This window comes from Typopeltis vanoorti, chromosome 6, assembly GCF_054136105.1.
Source record: "Typopeltis vanoorti isolate ZY-2024b chromosome 6, IOZ_Tvanoo_1.0, whole genome shotgun sequence".
Classification (NCBI taxonomy): domain Eukaryota; kingdom Metazoa; phylum Arthropoda; class Arachnida; order Uropygi; family Thelyphonidae; genus Typopeltis; species Typopeltis vanoorti.
In genome coordinates, this window is record NC_143554.1 from 130,942,077 (window position 1) to 130,963,653 (window position 21,577).

Sequence of the window (21,577 nt, forward strand, 5' to 3'; positions counted from 1 at the left end):
CAATAAACTGTTTAATATTCAGAAAAATTAGACTTAGATCATGTACATAAACTTATAAAAATGATTTACTCCAAACAAAATGCAGCTGTTTAACTTTGAGGTTTCTGAAGTGAAAATAAAAAAAAAAAGAGTTAGACAGGGCTGCATTCTTTCACTAAATCTATTTAATATATACAGTGAGACAGTGATGAAAAAGATTGAAAAACAAAATATATTAAGCATTATCAATGGTATAAAATACAACAATCTTAGATATGCTGATGATACTATTCTAATTGCAGAAAGCAAACAAATTAATCAAATTACTGCACTTTCTAATTGAAGATGGTAAAGATTTTGACCTACATTTAAATGCAAAAAAAAAAAAGTCAAATTTATGAGAATCTCAAAAAAAAAAATAGATCCAAACCAGAAATATTCATAAACAATATAAAATATGAGTATACAACAGAATACAAATATTTAGGTATCTACTTTACTGCAGATGGAAAACAAGATAAAGAAATAAAAAATTAGAACTGCCATAGCTTCCTTCTAGAAAAATAAAGATCTGCTCAGAAGTTCTGTGGGTATAGACAAAGAAGAAAATGATAAGAACATTAGTTTCACCAGTTTTCACATATGAAAGTGTGACCTGCATATTCAAAAATAGAGTAAGACAACAGATAGAAGCCTTTGAAATGTGGTGCTACAGAAGAACCCTGAAAATCTCGTGGGCAGAGCACATGACAAATGCAGAGGTATTACAGAGAATTAAAACACAGACATCTGATGGAGAGATATCAGAGAATAGTTTATTCAAGAATAGAGTCCAAAAGAAGGCCTGTGACTAGTGGCATGCCACGGGGGTTCTGCTTTTGGACTGCTACTCTTTAATTTGTACTAATGATATAGGAAAAGATCTGAGGAACTGTTCAGTTGTTTGCTGATGATGCAAAGTTGGTAGAGCAATAGTTAATACAGATGTTAAAATTGTGCAGAATGATTTGGATAGACTGGCAGTCTGGGCAAAGGAGAATGGATATCAGATTGTGACAAAGTGTAACAGTATGCATATTGGTGCAAAAAGATTACCAGCTGTATACCACATTGATGGAACTGTATTCCAGGAAATTTATGAAGCCAGAGATTTGGGAGTGTTAATGGATAGGGAGTTAAAATTTAGTAAAAAGAAGTAAAAAAAAAAAGGACATGGGTTGATAATATAAGATCATGGACAGGATCATGTGACTATGCTGAAACAAAAAGAAGAGCTGCCAACAGAGAGGACTGAAAGGACAAGTTGCTGCACTCTTGCATTGAGGAAACTACATGATGATGAGGTGAATAAGAGGATGGTTGATGGATATCAGAGAATAGTTTATTCAGGAATAGAGTATAAAGGCCTGTGACTAGTGGTGTGCCACAAGGAACTGTTTTTGGACTGCTACTCTTTAATTTGTAATAATGATATAGGAAAGGATCTGAGGAACTGTTCAGTTGTTTGCTGATGATGCAAAGTTGGGTAGAGCAATAGTTAATACAGATGTTAAAATTTTGCAGAATGATTTGGATAGACTGGCAGTCTGGGCAAAGGAGAATGGATATCAGATTGTGACAAAGTGTAACGGTATGCATATTTCGCGAAAAGATTACCAGCTGTATATCACATTTGTGGAACTGTACTCCAGAAATTGATGAAGCCAGAGATTTGGGAGTGTTAATGGATAGGGATTTAAAATTTAGGGGACACACATAGCAAAAATGTCTAAAGCAGCTCATCAGATTACTTGGTTACTGAAGAATATGTCAAGCAGAGAGAAGCAAGTTTTTGTTCCTCTTTATTGAGCCCTGATAAGACCTCCCATCTTGACTACTGCATGCAGATTTGGTCACCAGAGTCTTTTGGCAATGTGGAAGAGTTGGTGATGATCCAGAGGTGAGTGACCAAGTATGGTGGTGGGGCTATGCAATGAACCTTACGAGAACAGGTTGAAGATTGGTGGGTCACAGAAACTGGTTGACAGGCAGAAAAAATTGGACTGTTCAGAAGTGGAAGAAGGTCATATTCTCAGATGAGAGCCATTTCTTTGTCCAAGGAGAGTGAGTACCCTATGTTTACAAATTAGCGGTTGAAAACTTTTCCCACCCAGCAAAAGTTAAGGTTTAGGAGTTTTAACAAGCTCATAAACACCCAGCTAAAAAGATGTTCTGGGGTTGTTTTACACATGACGGTCTAGGATCACTGGTGCTTGTTGATGGTACGATGAAAAGTGACCAATACATAAAAATGCTGGAGAAAAGAATGTTCCCACAGATTTAGAAAGAAGAAGAATTCCTCTTTCAACAGGATCTTGCTCCATGCCACACTTCAAAAAAAAAAGTGAGAGTTCCTCTAAAATCATTGCATCCAATTGCTTCAGTGGCCAGGTAACTCTCCTGACATTAACCATCATCATCAAATTCCTGACATGCACCCTCAGGGGGGGGGGGTTGTACAGGATATGATGGTACTACATGTAAAATTTACATCATACTAACTTCCTATCTACAATTTTCCTCCAAATCAATCCGTTACCTGTCGAGAATCCAACATTGTCAGATCTTATATTTCTATCTTCTAAGGCACTTTTTACCATATCAATCCACCTATATCTTGGTCTTCCTCGGAGTCTTTTTCCTGCCAACCTGGCAGGAAAAAGACTTGTTTTGCTAATCTTTCCTCTCCCATTCTGTTTAAGTGACCATACCACCTGAGATTATGTGGTATACCATCTGACATTAACAAATAGAAAATTTATGGGTTATAAGGATTTTTAAAAGAGACTTGGAAAATTAAATTGTGATACAAAGGATAACTTAATACAATCCATTATAAAAGTATGGTTTCGAGATGCAGAAATAAAAAAAAAATATGTTCTACGTTGCTAGTTCATGCCTAAGCAAATTAATGAACGTATTAGGAACAGAGGAGCACACATAAATTATTAGGTAAAGTTGGAGTTCAGTTTTTATACTTATTTTCTTGCAGATTTAAAATTTTCTTTAAAATGTGAGTGTTTGTTTTTTACTGTAGCATTCTTTATAATAATTCTGATTTGAGTAGGAATTATTTCAGCTTTCTAAACTGCCAGACCAAAAGAGAAATTCTTTAGGACAGTGTTTGTTAGATTGCTTCTGTTTCATTTTTATACTAAGTGTAATATTATGATTTTCAGGTTTTTATATTTATCTTTATATTAACTATTATTATTATTATTACCTCGAGTCACGTAATAATACGTGACTCGAGGGAGGGCACCTACTCTACAACTCTCCGTCTCCACCACTCCTCAATCCACCAACTACAGCAGACTTCATCATCCACACCAACGGCATCTACTGCCCACCACCACTAGTATTTTCACAGACAATCACAAATATCTTTGCTCACAGCGGGATTTGAAACTGTAGCCTTTTGGCTGGAGTGCAGATAAATATTGATTATATTAAATATAAGGTTTAAAACATTTAAAGAAAGAGGTCAGAGAAACCACGTTGATTGTACAGTGAATATTTGTTTAGTACTTCCATACAGCTAACTTATCTTGAAGTGTGGAATCACAAACAGAATTAGTGTGCAGGAAAGTGCTCAAATGGAATGGCTTTTTTTTTCCTCCCTAGCAGGTAACTGTCTCTGTAGTGCAGCTTTGTTAGGTTAAATTGGTTGGCATGTGAGAAACTATTCTTCTGAGGAAAAATGTTGCTGTTGTCGTAGTAATATATTGGTAATATATTATTATCTGAATTTTTTTCAAAAAAACATTGCACTCTTATTTATTTCATAAAATATTAATGATTCCCATTTACAGAATTTTTAAGGAAATTATTACCTGTACCAAAGTATTTTAGGAAATTCTTAAATCAAGCTGTTTTCCTTTCTAGGAAGGAATGTCTGTTAATGTTTCTGAAACAGGGAATGCAAGAACTTCACACTTGATATATATATAGCAAGTAAAGCAAAAATTTCAAGTGCAAGACCATGTGACTAGTGGAAACTGTGTATAATGATGGCAACCCCTCCAATTCCACCCCGTAATTCTGGCAGGAATTGGATGTCTGGATATAGGGTTAATGACCCTAACAGTGCATCTGGCTATCAAACCCATTCACAGCAGCAAATTATGGGACTGCAGCAGACCAACCATGCATATCCAGCTGCTAGTTCTTCACTAATGGCCACTATTGTGGAGAGAGGTGAGAAGTGTGTACTTATGTTAACCTGCTTTTTTTTGTTTCAGGTTATACAGAAGTTTTGATATCTTGAATAGTCTAGGACATACTATATACAGCCTAATAATAATCAGTTGGTTTTGAAATTTCTCTTATTTGCATTTTTTGATATCTTAAATGTTTTATGATTGGTTTATTTCCTTTTTGTATAAGTTGTATAAAATTTTTTGCATCAGTCAGTGGTTTCAAGTCATTGTTAACTTAAATGGTTTGAATTGATTGCAGCGTGAACCTTTTCTATATCAAAAGTATTGATGATCCCAGATTTTCATCAAAATTTTTTTGCTGTTAAATTATTGGATTTGAAATTGCATATATTTTATTTATATTTAGCAAACAAAACTTACAAGTATAATATTAATTTTGTACCTTTCAATAAATTCCTTAATATGATTGAAATATTACATTTAGACAAATCTAAGGAGATGGAATAAAGTATCAACAGTTAACAGGCCAAGTTTAATGTATTCATAATACACTGTTGTTGAAGGGTACAAAATTAATATTATACTATTAATTTTTTAATAATATAATTAATTATACTATTACACTAATATATTTAATAGAACTTAACTTTCATTGAGGGTAATATACAGGACATTGCATTGTGAAACAAACTAAATTATGCTACTAGGTATATTGTTTAGATTTAAGTAAATTTAATTCAGAGTTTTTCTCTTCATTGGTTGTTCTTATTACTGATTCTTTGGTGACATCAGAAGATGGAGAATTAGAAGTAAAAGAAAACAGTCAGCCTGTTCCCATTTATTGGGAGTGAGCTAAATGGTTTTCAAAACTTGCCAATAAATCCTTGTTTACTCCTTTATCAAAGTGTAAGCAAATAAAATTTGCTTGAAGTATATTCACCACTAAGCTAATTGTATATAGACACATGACATCACATCAGTTGCCTTAATATCTCATAAAAGCATGCATGCTTTTGGCCATGTATAATGCTATGCATTATGCAAGGGTCACTACCCAGACTGGTTTTGACCTTTATAATAAAGGTGATGCATCCTTTTACTACCTGTCTATTGGGAAATATGACATTAATTCAGCCTTGGTATCTTTTCTGGATCTGACTCTGAATGATGAGACCTCAATAAAGGTCAAAACTGGTCTGAATAGTGACTCTTCAAATAATGCATAGCATTATATATTCAAAAGTATGCATGCTTTCATTACTAAGATAATTGATGTGAAGTCATAAGTCTGTATACAATTAGCTTAGTGGTGAATATATTTCAAGTGCGAACTTTATTTGCTTACTCTTCAATAAAGGGTTAAACAAGAATTTCTTGACAAGTTTAATTTGTAACCAATGGAAAAAACTTCCTTAAGTTTTTCTAAAGGATGTATCGCCTTTATTAGAAAGGCAATGTAGAGGTCTCCTCCCAGTTATTTGGGTTTGGCCTTTAAGCAATCCCCTATAAATTTGCTTTACACTTTAAAATTATTCATAAAAATAATTTGAGATGTAATAATTTAATTATCTGATAAGGATTTATTGAAAAACACATTATTTATATTAAAAACAAATAACAGAAAAACTGTTGCACACAAAATTTCTCTGTGTACTTCATAGATTTAATTTTTTTTTTTTTTTTTTTTTTGTGGCTCCCACCCACAAAAGATTTATTTGTAAACCTATAGCATATTTGTACCATGAGTGTGCTAAGAATTTTTTTCCTATTCATTTTATATATATTTTGTATTTTGCTTGATCTTTTATCTGGTCTACAAATCCTGCTCTAGAGATCAAACATGGAACTTTTTCAAGCTACTTCACACGTCAGATAAGTGGGACAGGAGTCTATAACCGTATGATGAAATTTATATCTCACTTAAAGATAATCACAAGGATCCATGCCCACAATGGAATTCGAATCCACAACTTGTTGGTTGGAGAGCGGGTGTGCTGATCAATTAACCAATTAAAACTTATATCTGCTACCCATATTAAAAATAAGGTGTGCCAAAACAAATATTGCATTTAAAGATATGTATATAGAAGTTTCATAATAAATTCAGAACAAGGACAAACTGAAAAAAAATCAAAATATAGAGTCACTGTAAATCTGCTGGTGTCTTATTTCCTAAAGGGAGTAGACAAGGCCTAACTTTTTAACATGGAGGAAAACTAATCTCCACATTAGCCATCACAGAGATAGCAGTGATATTAATAGGCACTCAGGAAGAGAGTGGCAGATAGGTGCTGCCATCTTGCTGATCCTTAATAGCTATATATTGTCTGAAATAGTGTGAATTATGTGGTTAATTTCTTTGAGTTGGGAAAATAAAAGCCTGAATTTAAGGAAGAAGAAAAATCCTGCTTGATCATAACAAAGATTGACCACTTTGGGAACATCAAAGAAAGGCTTAGAAAATAAAAATGATACTTGGCAACTATAATTGGACTTATAACTGTCTTTCTCTGGGGGAGTGGAGATGTTGCTGTGGATTCAAATGTCATTTCCACAGAGCTACATAAGCCTGAAATCAAAATAACCATAGTAATTTTTTAACACCATACTAGAGATCACAAAACCTATAACATAACAGATTTTTCTGTCATCACACAGAAAAAATTATTAATGTTTCTTGAAGAACTGAGGTTTGTAGTCATTGAGAAAATTGTATAGAAATGGCTGTTCCAAAGAACAGAAGTAATGGAAGAAAAGAGGAAATAGCGGATGGGAAGTTTAACATCCTGTGCATTATGCAGCTGAGAAACTTCTGTCAACAGACTATACAGCATATTTGACTCCTACAAGCTTACTTCCAGCAATCTTGAACCAGTACGAAGAATTCTCATTCCATATACGAGGGTTGTCTGAAATGTTAAACGAATTTATAATTTTAAAATTGTTTTCATTTTTCAACCTTAATCTCCCTTAACACTAATACATTTATTCCAGTGCCATTATCTCATCCATGTAGTGGTTCTCAGTTAGATCTGCAAAATATCCCTCTACAGCTGCAATCACTTCTTGATTCGAAGAAAAACGCTGACCAGCAAGGAAGAGTTTGTTTTGGAAAGAGATAAAAGTCAGAGTGAGCCAAATCTGGGGAATTGTGTGGGTGTTCCAACAATTCATAGTGCAGATCCTTTAATTTTCCCATTGCCAAAACACCTTTGTGGGCAAGTGTATTGTCCTGATGAAAGATAATTTTTTTTCTGCAAACCGGATCTTTTCTCACAAATTTTTTCGTCTAGTCTGGTTAAAAGATCGGAATAATATTCCCCAGTTATTGTTTTACCCTTTTCAAGATAATTAATAAACAAAATGCCTTTAGCATCCCAAAACACTGATGCCATGACCTTTCCTGCTGATGGAACCGGCTGACTTCTTTGGTGCTGAACAACCAGCTTCTGTCCACGTCGGCAAACAAAGTCAGATCAGTTTTATTCTTTTTAAAATGCTCCAAGCACTGTTCAGAGATTTTCATGTTTCATGCCAGTGCATTTTTATCTGTTGTGAGCAACTGCTGCACCCATCTTGTGCAAAGCTTTTTCATTTGCAATTCTTCATGCGAAATATATCCTACATGTTCTTTTGAAATGCCTATAGTCTCAGTAATTTCATGCACTTTGACTCGCCGGTCATCCAATACTGTATTGTGCACTCAATCAATGATTTCTTCTGTTGTTACACTTTTTGGACGTCCTTCACGTGGATCATCTTCAAGGCTGGTACAGCCATGTTCAAACTTGGCAGCCCTTTTCTTAATTGTTGAAAACGAAGGAGAAGAGTGCCCATAAACTTTTATGAACTTCGAATGAATTTCTTTTGGCATTAAATTTTCTTTTACAAAGAATTTTATAACCGCACGATACCGAAGTTTATCCATTTCAAGGGATACAGACAACCCTTTTGCTTCAGACGGCTGTATAAAACAAACTACTTGATAGAATGACTTGCAATTTCACATGGATGCCTATGACAGATGTACTACCAACTTAGAAAAAAAATCTTGCTGATAGTGTTGCCATCTATGGTAGAGGCCGAGAACTTTTCAGACCACCCTTGTATTTCAAGATATATGAAATTGGAACTCAAGAAGATATACAATGTTGTGCCTGTGTTCTTTCCAAGAACGAAATCCAAATGGCTAACTTCTAAAGAATAACAATATCTGCTTTCCCTTCCAGGCATCTGTTTCAGACAAATTAGGTCTTTTGTAGAGAAGATTACTAACTTATGACTACTGTGGCATGCACTGAATGAGCAGAAAGGAAACTTGCAACCAAATTGCAAAGGGCAGAAAGCAGACTTTAAATTGGTACCTTGATAAGGGAAAGGGGGGGGGTGCCTCTGTACAAGATTCAGTGAAATGACTTGCGAATATCAGGATCAACAAACAATTGCACGAGTTTTTTTCCATGGCTTGTATCCACCTTTGGATACAAGCCATGGAAACATAGGATACATAGAAGATGGCAGAAGAGATAGGAAAGGATGGAAATGCTATGAATGATATCAGATGATTTGAATCCAGTTGCAATAGAAACTCATGGGGGTAATAATGGCAACATTCCACATAGCAGTAAGTTTGAGTCTATCTGATATGTGGATGCTGACAAGAAATATTGCTCTAGACCAGTGTTTCTCAACCTGTGGTCCACGACGCTGGGACAGGTGGTCCTCAGACAGGCTTAAATTAATTAATTAAATATATATTTTTAAATTATCCAAACAAATTCAAATTGAATAACTAAGTAAAAATTATTGAAATCAAACGGAGACTTAAAAAAACAACAAATAGCGTCAGAATGTTCAAAGGCGGAAGCAATAAAACAGTATTGTTGTTCACTTCACCCCTCTTTTATTAGTCGTCATTCTGGCACTACAATTATTTTTATCAGCAGAATGACGAATAATAAGAGGGGTCAAGTGAACAACAGTATATTTTTATTGCTTCTGCCTTACCTTGTTGTTTTGTCAGATTTGAAGTGAACATGTGTTATTCACATTTCAAACAATTGCTTGTTGTTTATTGATTTTTATTACTGAAGATTTTTCTCCTTCAATCAAGGCTCAGTATATCTTCAGAAGTGCTAAATGATACTTGGATAAAGTGTGACATGAGTTAACCCCAGTATTTATATATTTTTCGTAAGCGTTTTTTAATAATTTCCATTATTAAAAAACGCTTTTCAAAGTCCTAGTCCTTAGAACTAGGACTTTGAAAAGAAGAGAAAATGAAACAGGTGATGCTAACCCTAATTGGAATAATGTGTTGTAACGGCAATTAAATCTGATACTATTAAAGTAAAAGAAAAAAGCAGTTCAAAGAAAAAATACAATAGGAAATATAACAGTTCATATTTGGGATTCGGTGGATCGGAAATGAAATTCACTTTCATTTCCACACCAATGAAATTGGTGTGGAAATGAAAGTGAACAGAAACCTCAATGTGTTTTGTGTTATGAAGTGTTGTGGAACGAGTGCATGAAACCTGCAAAACCCCGACATTTAGAAATTAAACACTATGATGTGAAAAATAAGCAAATTGTAAAAATAAAGCCAATTTCAGTGATGCTTAGCAACATTAAATCATGGGAAAGATGCAGTTTCGGCCATGGGTTCGATTAATAGCAAGGCACTGGAAGCATCTATCTCTTAAGTTTGCGCATAGCGAAAACAGGGAAAACTCATATCTGGGAAAATTTACTACTTTCAGCTATAAAAGATGTGGTAAAAAAAACTATGTTTGACAACAAGTTACTAAAAGATGTTGATTTGACTCCTCTTTTCAATGACACTATAGGTCTCAGAATTAATGATATGGCAGGTGACATAGAATCTCAGTTAAGAAGAGCCCTTATTATGAGTTACGAATAGACGAGACTACTGATGTTACAGATGATGCACAGTTAATATCTATATAAGATATGCATATGATCACAACATTCATGACGATATTCTGTTTTGTAGAACTTTGTCATCCCAAACAACTGGAGAAGAAATATTTCACACTCTCAATAATTACATAATACACAAAGGGATGAAGTTGGAAAAATGCATGGGCTTTTATTCGGATGGAGCTCGCTCCCTTACAGGAAGGCATAGTTGGGGGTTGTTTCTATGGTCAAGGAAGTGGCGCCGGATATGAATCGGGTATATTGTTTCATACATAGGGAAAGGTTGGCCTCCAAAGGAATGCCACTAGAATTTAAAACTGTGCTATACAATACTGTAAAGCTAGTTAATTTTATTAAGGCTCGAACACTAAATAACAAGTTATTTTCAGTATTCTGCGAAGAAATGGACAGTGAATGTACTAATATACAACTTTTGCTTCATTCTGAAATTTACTAACAAGCTTATGTCAATAAGTTTTATTGTTTGTAAATGAACGTAATTCTAATTTTGATTCACTCCTTGTTGACTTCAGGGCTTGCCACTGAATCTTCAAGGTTTGGTGGTTGTTCTCAAACTCTTTCATTTTTTCTACAATCATGAATTAGATTATATTCGACCAGAAATGCTCATATTTCTGGTCAAATATCATATTAAAACAAGGATATTAGGAAGGAACTAGACATTGTCAGCATTCAGGAATGCATTAGCAGAGCTAATCTCAGGTGGTATGGTTACTCAAAGAGAATGGGCGGGTAAGACCAAGATATAGGCGGATTGATATGGTTAAAAGTGCCTTAGGAGATAGAAATATAAGATCTGATAATGCTAGAGTCTTCACAGGTAGCATACTGATTTGGAGGAAAATTGTAGATAGGAAGTTAGTAATGATGTAAATTTTTCATTTAGTACAATCATATTCTGTACACCCCTTGACGGTACATGGCAGGAATTTGATGATGATGATTATATGAGTAATTTTTTGTGTGAACATATTGCTTCCTAGCTTAATTATTACATGACTTGAGATGATGACCTTAATATGAATGTCAAAATGTCGAGTGATTATTTTGGTTTATATTAAACTGAAGTTTTACTCTAACATGGTAGCTGTTTCCATAATTTTTAAGATGTATTCTGATCACCTTGTAAGCATGAAGGAAAGAACTCACCTGAACTACTGTGTGCAGATTTGGTCCTGTGAATTCCACAGGGCCAAAGCTGTTGAAAGGCTGAAAAAGAAGAGTTACAAAAATATTGGGATTATGGAATATAATCCTGATATCTTATACAGATTTGGGAGTATATGGATATGATAGAAACCTATAAACCTTTGAGAAAGTGTTATAGAATGAAGGTTGATTAATTTTTTTTCATTATATGTAAGGTGAGAGAGAGGACAGGGGGTCATTTCTCGAAGTTCAGTTTGGGTACAGTTAAGAAAAGGGTGAGAGCTAGATTTTTCTCCCACAGAACTATGAGAGTGGAACAGTTGTCCTGATTATGCAATATATATAGCCTCCCTCAATGGAAGGCTATATATATATTGCCCAATATCACAAACTTCCTTTTGAGCAAGGGCAATTTGTGAGAAGTTATATATGATTCAGACACAAAAAATTATAATGGTATTTATTTTTTAACATTTGCATTATAATAAATTATGAATGTGTGAAACTTGTTTTAATTATTAAATACATTTTTAGTTGTACGAATCCAATAAACATTCACTAGAAACAAAAATAATGAAATTTAAATATTCAATAATAATAATAAAAGTTTAATGAGGTGAGTGAATCTGGCTCTGTATTTGTCATTTTTAGATGTAGCTGGGAATCCATGTCAAAAGAACATTTGTTTGGATGTCCACAAGTACAGATAACCTAACTTTGTGCATACTTGTACATCCATCATAACATGTATAGATGCATGCACAGATGGTAAAACAATTGCTGAGGGCTGTTACAATTTATGATACAAATGACTGAAATTTAGAGGAGTGTTACAACTGGTTTGAACTATTTTAATTTATTTAAACTTTTAATGCAAACATTTAAAACCATGCTGGTGGAACCCAATTATGCCATCAGTCAGGCACATTCCTAATAGAGGTAAATCATTACATGCCAAGAGACACATTTTGTTTAGATTTTTTAATTATTGAAAAATTAACTATGGAATATTTAGATTGTCTCCATAGTGCATTGGAAAAACAGCAGAACATTGTGCCCTTTGATTGGAATAGACCTGGGTTCAATTCTCATCTTGACATGAGGAATCCTTATATGAGCTTTTTCAGCTGAAGGTGAGTTGATCTCATATGGAGGCAGCAGAGTTTTTCACCCGCGAACTCAGGTTTTTCATACTGTGTGAAATCGACCTTCAGAACACACACAATTTACAGACAAAAAACATCATTGTTGTGATGATGGGTGGTAGATGGCATTGATGGTAATAGTGTTGTATTAGGAGAATTAAGCATTAGTGGATGCAGTGAGATGTATGTAGCATAGTAGTCACCTCCTGCAATGCGTCCTTGGACTCCTGGAGGTGTCACATAATAATAATAATAGCCCTTCACATATCTGTGACAGTATATGGATGAAAATATAAATTAAAATAAGATAAAATTTGTCAAATTAAAAAAAAAGAAAGAAAGAAAAAGTGCCTTATAACCCTTAAAGACCTCTCGCATACCACACTTTGGGAAACACTGATAATTAAATCCGAAACCCTTGATCCTTGAGTGCCTTGTGTTATGTGTACTGCCTAAGCTAGTTGTCTCTCAAAAACTCAAATTTATTTTTTTTTGTCCCTCAGATATTAAAATCATCCATAATGATCACTATTTCCTTTTTTGTCAGATTAATTTGCTTATACATTTCCTTCGTACTTACTTCCACATTACCAGGTCTACTGCAGTGGACAAAAATAATCTCTCTCCATTTCTATTACAGTCTGGATGTCATGTCTAACCAATCACATCACTTATTCCAACAGTTTGGGTCAAATTAACTCGCTCAATTCAACAATTTCATTCCTCTTATTTAGGACATTTCTAACATTCATAAACAAGCATAATAGTTCATTTCTGTGAGTTAAAGATGCCAAGAAATTATATTGGTTTCATCTTTTATCCAAGCAAAGTTTGCAAATGAAGTAACTTCACAATTGGGCTACTTGTATATAGAGGCTAATGACTTCACATCAGTTGCTTTAGTATCCCATGTAATGCAAAGCATATATCCTTATAGACATGTATAACGCTATGCATTATGAGGGCCACTACCCAGACCGATTTCAACCTTTATTGATGTTCTTATCAGTGGGAGCCAAACCCAGAAGAGATTCCAAGGTTGAAGTAATGCAGAAGTCATATACTTCCCATATACAAGTAGTCAAAAGGTGTCACTACTTATTACTAAAAATACTCTGGATTATTTAGAGCTAGTTGTTGAAACCTTTTCACTTGTTTATACTATAAGTTAAAGATGCCAAGAAATTATATTTTTGATTTCATCCTTTACCCAAATATCAAGTGTCTCATTCATGCACAAAGTTTGCATGTGAATAGGGAAACTGGTCTGGGTAGTGGCCCTTCTCATAATGCATATCATTATACATGTCTGTAAGAATATGTGCCTTACATTATGGGATACTAAGGCAGTTGATGTGAAGTTACTTCACTCACAAACTTTGTTTGCTTACAATTGGATAAAGGATGAAACCAAGAATATAATTTCTTGACATCTTTAAGTTATAGTGTAACCAAGTGAAAAAACTTTCAACAACTAGTTCATTTCTGGTTTTGTACCAAGTCCTACCGACACCACATTCCCAAATGTCACTCTTCCGTTTGACCCCAGCCATTCCATTCTATTATCACTGATTCTACACTCCTCCCTGGACCTGAATGTTCCCTCTTCCCACATTCATGTCCATCTCAATCCTTTCTTGTCCACTTGTATCCAACATCAACATTTCTCATGCTTTGACATTCTGTTCACCCTGACTCCTCCATTTACCTGCCTTATATTCCGTTTCTCACTCCCTTCACTCATTCCACTCACCTCTCCATTCACAAGCTCTCTTATCCTAGTTTCATATTCTTCCACATCACCTCTTATTTCCTCAGATCTATTCAATGCAGTCCATTCATCCCACACGTTCACAAAATGCACTCGTCTCCTCCTCACACAGCTCAGGCATATCATTCATAATCTTCTCTTGCCTTCTGAACTTCATCACTCATACCTGGACAAGAAACTGATTGCCTTTCCTACCACTGCAGTCTTTTAATCTCTACAACAACTTCCTGATATCCATTATTACATATTCTCCTTGTTACTAATCAAATAATTTTTCCTATCACTACAAAATCTTTTGCTTGATTAATCCTCATATCCAGTAGTGCTTCAATCACTCTGCTCATTCTACCTCCAGGAAAGCAAACTTTATGCACATCATTCACCATTGAATCCCCATACGAAGCAAGCCACTCTCAAATCACTCTTTTTCACATAGCCATCTTTCATTCCAACCTTTCTCACTCTTCCATGCATATTCTATAATTCTCATTTCACTCAGCATTTGCTTTATCTCTGTTTTCATGTCTTGCATTGCTTTCTGTCTGGCATTATGTTTCTACCTTGTCAGACACACTCTTTCTGATAGCCTTTTGTGTCTGTGCTATCTTACAGTCAGTTGGCATATGTTTCTTGCATGCAGCCTTACCATTACTTTCAACCACCTCTTTCATATTTCTTTCACTACCACTTATTCCAACTCCATTCTCGACACTCGATTTAACACCTTTTCACCATTAACATTCATCATTTCATTTTCCCACTTCCAACATGTTTCATCTTTCTGGTACTCACTCATGAAACACTTCTAACACTTTCTCTCTCTCACACTCACCATAGTTCATTCATCCATGATAAGGAGTACATGGAGCACCCACTGCAAGGAAAAAATTAATATGTAGAAATTCAGTGTGTTAACATTGCTAATGGAATAATGCCTTCTGTTCTTGTGTTCCATGTCATATCACCTGTCATTTGTCCTTGTTTGTAGAATAATTAAGAACTAAGGTATTCGAGTATCAAATTATGATGACCAGACATTCTGACAGAATTAAGCCTTCATTCTTATTTAAGTGTCTGTGTTAACATGTAGCGTCACTTAATTTTTTGAAATGATATGCCATGAAATTTAGTTCTTTATAATGTACTTTGGTTATATACTGGTCCATAAAATGATTGGCTGATGTGGCATGCATTTAGACTTGAGATTTTTATCTGTGACCAATGTCTGTTTTTCATAACTGATCATTTTCTTTTGGATTGGCTGTGGATAAAGATTTTATAAACACCTAGGTAGCTTTGAAAACGATAAGGAACTTATGGAAAATTAAAAGGTTCTGTAATATTCAGACTGGTTTGTAGATAACTAAGGTTTTGTTTTTAGCAGAGAATTTATAGAATAGTAGATAGGAAGTGATTGGAAGATAAAACCCTTGTTTAGTCCCCTTGTGAATGAATGTTGTGGTTTTTCTAGACATAGTAACTTATAAATGGCTTTCTTAGATAACCACGATGGAATAAATTGATAAAATCAATTTATATCAATAAACTGAATATATGTCATTGACTTTTTCTATTTCTATTGACTGTTTCCATATGATAAACTTGTTTAGTATAGATAGACATCTCAGATAAGGATACTTCAGGTTTCACAACAGATTTGTGATGAGTGGAGATAGTGGGCTGTCATTTACAAAACCATAATGCTAGCTGTTATATCCGAAGAATGAAGATATTGCTTAGTTGAGTAAGCAAACAGTGAGTGAAAAAAAAAATTCTTTGTAATTTGAGAGTTTTTTTTCTCCTAAGGAATTGTTAATTATTGTTATTACATGGCATCTCCAAGGAGTCCAAAGACTCGTCGAGGGAGGGGCCTACTTTACGACTCCATCTTCACCACTCAATCCACCAACTAGAATGAACCACATCATCTACACCAATACCATCTCTACTGTCCACCACCACCATCACTAGTATTTTCATAATCACGAACATCCATGCCCACATTGGGATTCGAACCCGCAGCCTTTTGGCTGGAGAGTGGATATGCTAACAACTCAGCCAACCAGGCCAGCATTTAGTGTTCATTGTTAAATAAACATATAATATCAAGATTAACCAGTTCCAAAGGAGTAATCTCCTGTACTGAAAACTGGAACCAGATGTTTTTTTTTTACGTAGGAGTCCAGTATAATTTTTCTACGAAGCCTGCCTTAAGTGTTTTGATGATGAGTGAATAGAAATCATACTCAGTGACAAGGTGGACTAGCAGACCTGGCATAATTTTGCACATTTTTTTTATAAATGTTGCCAATGGTTTGGGGAAAAAAAAAATTTTTTCCCAAGGAATTAGCTTATTATTATTTATAATTTTGACTGCATATGATTTATGAAATTGTTCATTGTTTAAAAAATGTCTCTAATACTGAATATTGTTTCTGGAATGGTAACATTTAGCTAATCTGGTATGTGCTTGAATTCAGTTGCAGCATGAACATTTGTGAATGTTTTAGGTGAATTTCATTGCCTAGAGTGTTGACTGCTACCCTGCTAATTTGGAGGCCTTTTTTTTTGAGGGGAGGGTACATGTTTGGTTTCTAGAGCAAAGTTTAATGATCATCTAACTCTTACCCTGCTACTATGGATCCTCTCTACAGTGTGTTTTTTTACCTTCTGTGGATGGGATTCTCATAGGGTAAAAAAAAAAAAAAAAGTGGCGTGGTTTAGAATTTGACATTGTTATAATATCTAGTTGCCCTTTCAATGTTAGTATAGTACCGGTTTTTTTGTATATTACAGTGGTGTAGCAAATCAGAATTCTTTGCTAAAATGAGAATTTAATTATAGTTGAAAATTATCTTACCACTTAGTATAATTTTTTTGATGATGGTTTTTTTGATAATGACGCTATCTTTTTTCGAGCAATTCTGACAACTTAAGTTACATTGCAAGCTCTGGGAATTGCTTCATAAAGCCTCAGTTGAACTGCAAGTTGTTTCTTAATATCCCACATGCATTTCACATTTTTGCCATGTTGCAGGCATCTCTGCATTTTTTACTCTATGCATCTTTTTACTAATGAGATTTTTTATATTCAATAGAATGAGGAATCCCATTTTATTGAATTTAACTTCAGTAAGTTAACAAGTAAAGAACTATTGTATCACTTAAAATTAAGCAAACCAAAAAAAAAAAAAAAGGCACTGTATCATACTTATCAACCATAACATTTCAGTGATTGATGCGTTCAAACAGAAAAGGACTAGAAAAAATTTGTTAGTTTAAATGCTCTCCACTAAAATTCATAATTTGATTAAAAATACTACTGAACTTTATAAATATATTAAAGACACTGCCATATCATTTGATAATATCCTTTCTTCCTTTGACTCTTCCTCTCTATACACCAACATTCGAATTCTCAAAAACATTTAACATCATCCATACTACTTATAACTTAACCTAATCTAGCTGAATAGACATAATTAACTCCTCCTGATACCTTCTCACTGACCAGTTTAATAATTTTGGGTAAATCTTTAAATACATTATTTATGAACAGGTTTTAGGAGTTGTTAAAAGTATTATTATAAATTCGGCTATTGTAGCCTGTTTTTGTTTAGGAGTGGCCCTTATTTAAATAGCACCCTACACACCTTAAAAAGTCAAAACAAGATAGATAAAACCATAATGAGACCCCCCACACACACACACTACACGCACCCCTTATATGTTCGGGAACATCAAAACCCACAAGGACGGTTATCCGATATGACCCATGTTCTCCTACAAGAACACCACCACAGCTCCTTTATCTAAATTTGTTGCAAAATTCATCAAACCACTACAAACAACGTTCATCTGTATGATCAAAAATACGGATGACCTATTCTGGAAAATAAATAACACTACTCCATCCCAAGATGACATCCTCACCTCATTAGATGCAACTTCATTATACACAAACATGGATGTCCCCAGGACATTAGACATCGTGCACACACTACTCACAGAGGACCACACCCTACACACACACACAAAACTAACACCAATTGACATCATTAGCTTGATCAAACTCACAAATATATGCAAACTTCTTTAAGTTCACCAACTCCTTATGTGTTCAAATTTTCGGTCTCCCAATGGGCCAAAACATCAGTGGCCACCTAGCAGAATTATTCCTGGCATTCAATTATTCATTGAATCACTTCTACTCCACTCCCCCCCCACTCCCCCGCATCACCTTTTATGGCAGATACGTAGACGATATTCTATGCATTGGAAAACCCTCACACATCTCCATCTTGCAAACATCCCTCAACGATTACAGTAACAGACTACAATTCACTTTAGAAACAGAACAGAACAAATCCATCAATTTCTTAAACCTGACATTAATCAGAAGCAATAACAAGATAGCTACAAAGATATTCCACAAACCCACACATATCGGAAATTACCTCCATTTCAATTCATATCAACCATATTCTGTCAAAAAATCAGTCATCCTATCACAATTTATCAATGCTTACAAATTCTCAACCAACAGCAATTATCTTAACACAGAATTAAAATATTTAACACAGGTTTTCAAAAATCGCAACTATCCTACACATCTAATAAATTACGCGAACAATATGGCAAAATCCCGTCATAACGGGATTTTGCCATACAACCAAAACAGACTTCCTGACACGTATGGTCATCAAATTGCCATACATCCAAAACACATACAAAGCCTACAAATACATTTTCAAAAACACAGACTAAGCTAGTATTCACCACGAACCAAAAATTAGCAACTCTCCTAAAACCTAAAAAATCTCTCGCACACAAAGAAATATTCGAACTCCACAACGTTGTCTACAAATTTCCTTGTTAAGAGGATTGTGACGTCACCTATACCGGCTCCACAATTAGGTCCCTATGGACTAGATTACAAGAGCACTTCAGGGATTGCAATATTCCCATTCCAGAACATCTGAACACAAAAAAAACATCGCAACACCAAAAAGAAAAATAAAACGCAGAGTACAGGGAAGACTGAGATTTGGGGTATATGTTTTAGCTCAAGGCTCACGCCCTTGAACTAAAACATATCCCCCAAATCGACAATGCCATAATTATAGACAAACAAGACAACGAAACAATGCTAAGAATATCCGAAACTATTGCCATGCCATATGATGCGATGAAAATTCTATCGACGTCCACCGCCCCTACCTAATTTCCGAATGTTGGACGGTCCAGAACCTACAATTTCAACCACACCTCCGGCCATGTTGCGACAACTAATGCCCTTATTTGGCAGTTGCAACTTTGCCCTGACATAGCCCTACACTCATTTCCGACAAAGTTCCAAGGATGGTCACACGACCGAAATGGCTCCACACCCCGTTAACCCACCCCCAGTTGCCACAATAGTCTTTATCCTCCTTCCCCCCCCCTCCCCTGCACAGACGATGTTATATTTCTGAATAAATCCGCTACAAGTTTGCAAGATTCCCTGACTAAATTGAATAACTGTTGTAATAGATATGGTATGAAGGTCAGCAATAAAAAGACGATGAAAATAGGTAGAATCGTTGAAAATGTCAACTGTGTTGTGAATGGAGGACATGTGGAACAAGTAAAACATTTCAGCTACTTAGGCATGATTTTTACTGAAGATGGTAAATTAAATATGGAAATAGACAACAGAATCAACAAAGCTGGTATGGTAGGAAGTCAAATAAATAAATTCATATGGAATAAGAGAGAAATTAGTCAGAACACTAAATTAGCTGTATAGAAGAGTGTTCAAACCAGTTTTAACTTATGGTCAGAAGTAAAGCACTTAACTAAAGACCAGAGACTGCAGATATGAGAGTCCTGAGAAAGATTAGAGGCGTGAACAGATGGCATCAATGGCAATATCATATTAAAAACGAGGATTGTAGAGCTAATCTCAGGTGGTATGGTCACTTAAACAGAATGGGTGAGGAAAGATTAGCAAAGCAAGTGTTCTCTGTCATGTTGGCAGGAAAACGACCCAGAGGAAGACCAAGATATAGGTGGATTGATACGGTACAAAGTGCCGTAGACGATAGAAATATAAGATCTGATAATGTTGGAGTCTTGACAAGTAACAGACTGATTTGGATGAAAATTGTAGATAGGAAGTTAGTAATTATGTAAATTTTTCATGTAGTACTATCATATCCTGTACACCCCTCGAGGGTACATGTCAGGAATTGATTATGATGATATTATTTCTTGGCATCTATAATTCATAAGTTTTAAGACTTCCACTAAGTCAAAATGTTAGTAAATAACTTGTGGAAGTATGCCTTGCTTACTATGAATCGCATCTCCTTCCTTTCCCATAGGCATATCTTTTTTGTGGTTGATGTTATATGTATTGGCAACTAGTATTCCATACCAGAGCTGTTTCATTTATACCCTCAGCCAAAAATTACAATCCACAATTGAATGAGAGGGAAAATATCTACGAACTTTTCTAAATTTAACCCTTACATGATGAGATCATTATATCAGTACCAAAATATACCATTAACCCATAAATACTAGTACTTGCACTTCTACCACTGTATGAAGAAATCAATTGTACTAACCCAGTTTATCACCGTACAGATACTTATCAACCATTATAACCATTGCTTTAAGCCAAAAATCATGCACTTAGAGACATCTTTCTTCACTGATGTAATCCACAACAGTTAACAAATTGTGATGTCCATTTTACCCCAAATGAGGTTTTCCCTTGTTTGCCACCTTAAAGTTAACAAATGCATTTGTAAACCTTATTTAAAAGGAGTTATAGCTAAGTTGGTATTGACAAGCTGTATAAGATGCAAAGAACTGTTATAATAGTTTTTTCATCTGGAAGTGAGTTAGCCAGTCTCATGTAGAGGGTTTTTAAGTTTTTATTTTTAAATCATAACTCGTGTTTATCATCCTGCAAACTAGCCAAAAAAAAAACACCTAATGCATATGATATGCTGGCCACATAGCCCCTTAGCTACTTCAGTCATAATTCTAAACAACCAGTCTTATTTACAGAAAATCAGGTTTGTCACCAGTAACAAACAAATTTTTCTAAAAAAAAAAATTATAATGCGATACAACATATTAAAGTGCCATAATGTTTATAAGTGTCACTGTGGATGTAGCTGGTGCTACATCATCTCCACTGTTTGTTCTTTCATTTCTCATCATCAAATTTCTGCCATGTACCTTCAAAGGATGTACAGGATATGATTGTACTACATGAAAAATTTACATCATTACTAACTTCCTGTCAACAGTTTTCCTCTAAATCAGTGTTACCTGTTAAGACTCCAACATTATCTTATATTTTTTATCTTGTAAGG

At 34.8% G+C, this 21,577-nt stretch overlaps 1 protein-coding gene across 5 annotated transcripts in view; it reads left to right on the forward strand.

Annotated features, from left to right (window-relative positions):
* Nucleotides 1–21,577, forward strand: part of Pi3K68D (phosphatidylinositol-4-phosphate 3-kinase catalytic subunit Pi3K68D) — a 134,932-nt gene that overhangs the window by 95,005 nt on the left and 18,350 nt on the right. For all 5 annotated transcript variants that reach the window (XM_090394438.1, XM_090394437.1, XM_090394436.1 and 2 more), the window contains one exon: nucleotides 3,904–4,215. In XM_090394438.1, coding sequence (XP_090250564.1) covers nucleotides 4,026–4,215 — 190 coding nt within the window. In that variant the 5' untranslated portion in view covers nucleotides 3,904–4,025. The remainder of the gene's footprint in view (nucleotides 1–3,903; nucleotides 4,216–21,577) is intronic.